Genomic DNA, 495 nt, shown 5'->3' with positions numbered 1-495 from the left:
GACCAGGATCTCGTACTTGAAGCGGCCCCCCTGCCCGCAGAAAGGGATGACGCGGACCCGGCTGACGTCCAGCTGGTCCAGCTTCCTCAGGACCACGACCATGACCGCGTAGGTCACCAGGCACACGGTGCAGGTCAGCAGGACCACGTAGTTCACGGTGGACGTGGGCTCCTGGGAAGAGAGCCGTCAGCCCGGGCAGCGCCCACCCCGCCCCGCGGCCGGAGCGGCCGGCACTCACCGGGAAGATGAAGTGGACACGGCTGGGTGGCACAAACAGGCTGGCGCCGAAGGCGGTGAGGTGACGGGTGAGGCAGACGGCCTGGCGGGGCGAGGTGGCGTCCAGCGGCACGAGCCCCTCCGTGCGCCACGCCATGTCCTCCTCGCTGAAGTACTGGCAGAGGGACGAGTACAGCCCCACCGACACCTCCAGCGCCGACCAGCGGAAGCGGCTGCTCAGGTTCAGGTAGTAGCGCCCGCCGGGGGCCTGGGCCCTGA

At 69.7% G+C, this 495-nt stretch overlaps 1 protein-coding gene across 1 annotated transcript in view; it reads right to left on the bottom strand.

The window, feature by feature from the left end:
- Nucleotides 1-493, bottom strand: part of PKD1 (polycystic kidney disease 1 (autosomal dominant)) — a gene marked incomplete at its 5' end in the record, with an annotated part of 8022 nt that extends 7529 nt beyond the window's left edge. Inside the window, 2 exons of the mRNA XM_012731694.1 lie at nucleotides 4-171; nucleotides 239-493. Coding sequence (XP_012587148.1) covers nucleotides 4-171; nucleotides 239-493 — 423 coding nt within the window. The remainder of the gene's footprint in view (nucleotides 1-3; nucleotides 172-238) is intronic.
- Between the last annotated feature and the right edge of the window lie 2 nt (nucleotides 494-495).

This window comes from Condylura cristata, unplaced genomic scaffold, assembly GCF_000260355.1.
Source record: "Condylura cristata isolate star-nosed mole 26May11 unplaced genomic scaffold, ConCri1.0 scaffold00032, whole genome shotgun sequence".
Classification (NCBI taxonomy): Eukaryota; Metazoa; Chordata; class Mammalia; order Eulipotyphla; family Talpidae; genus Condylura; species Condylura cristata.
Note: the sequence above shows the minus strand (reverse complement) of the source record. Positions and strands in the feature narration are given on the sequence as shown.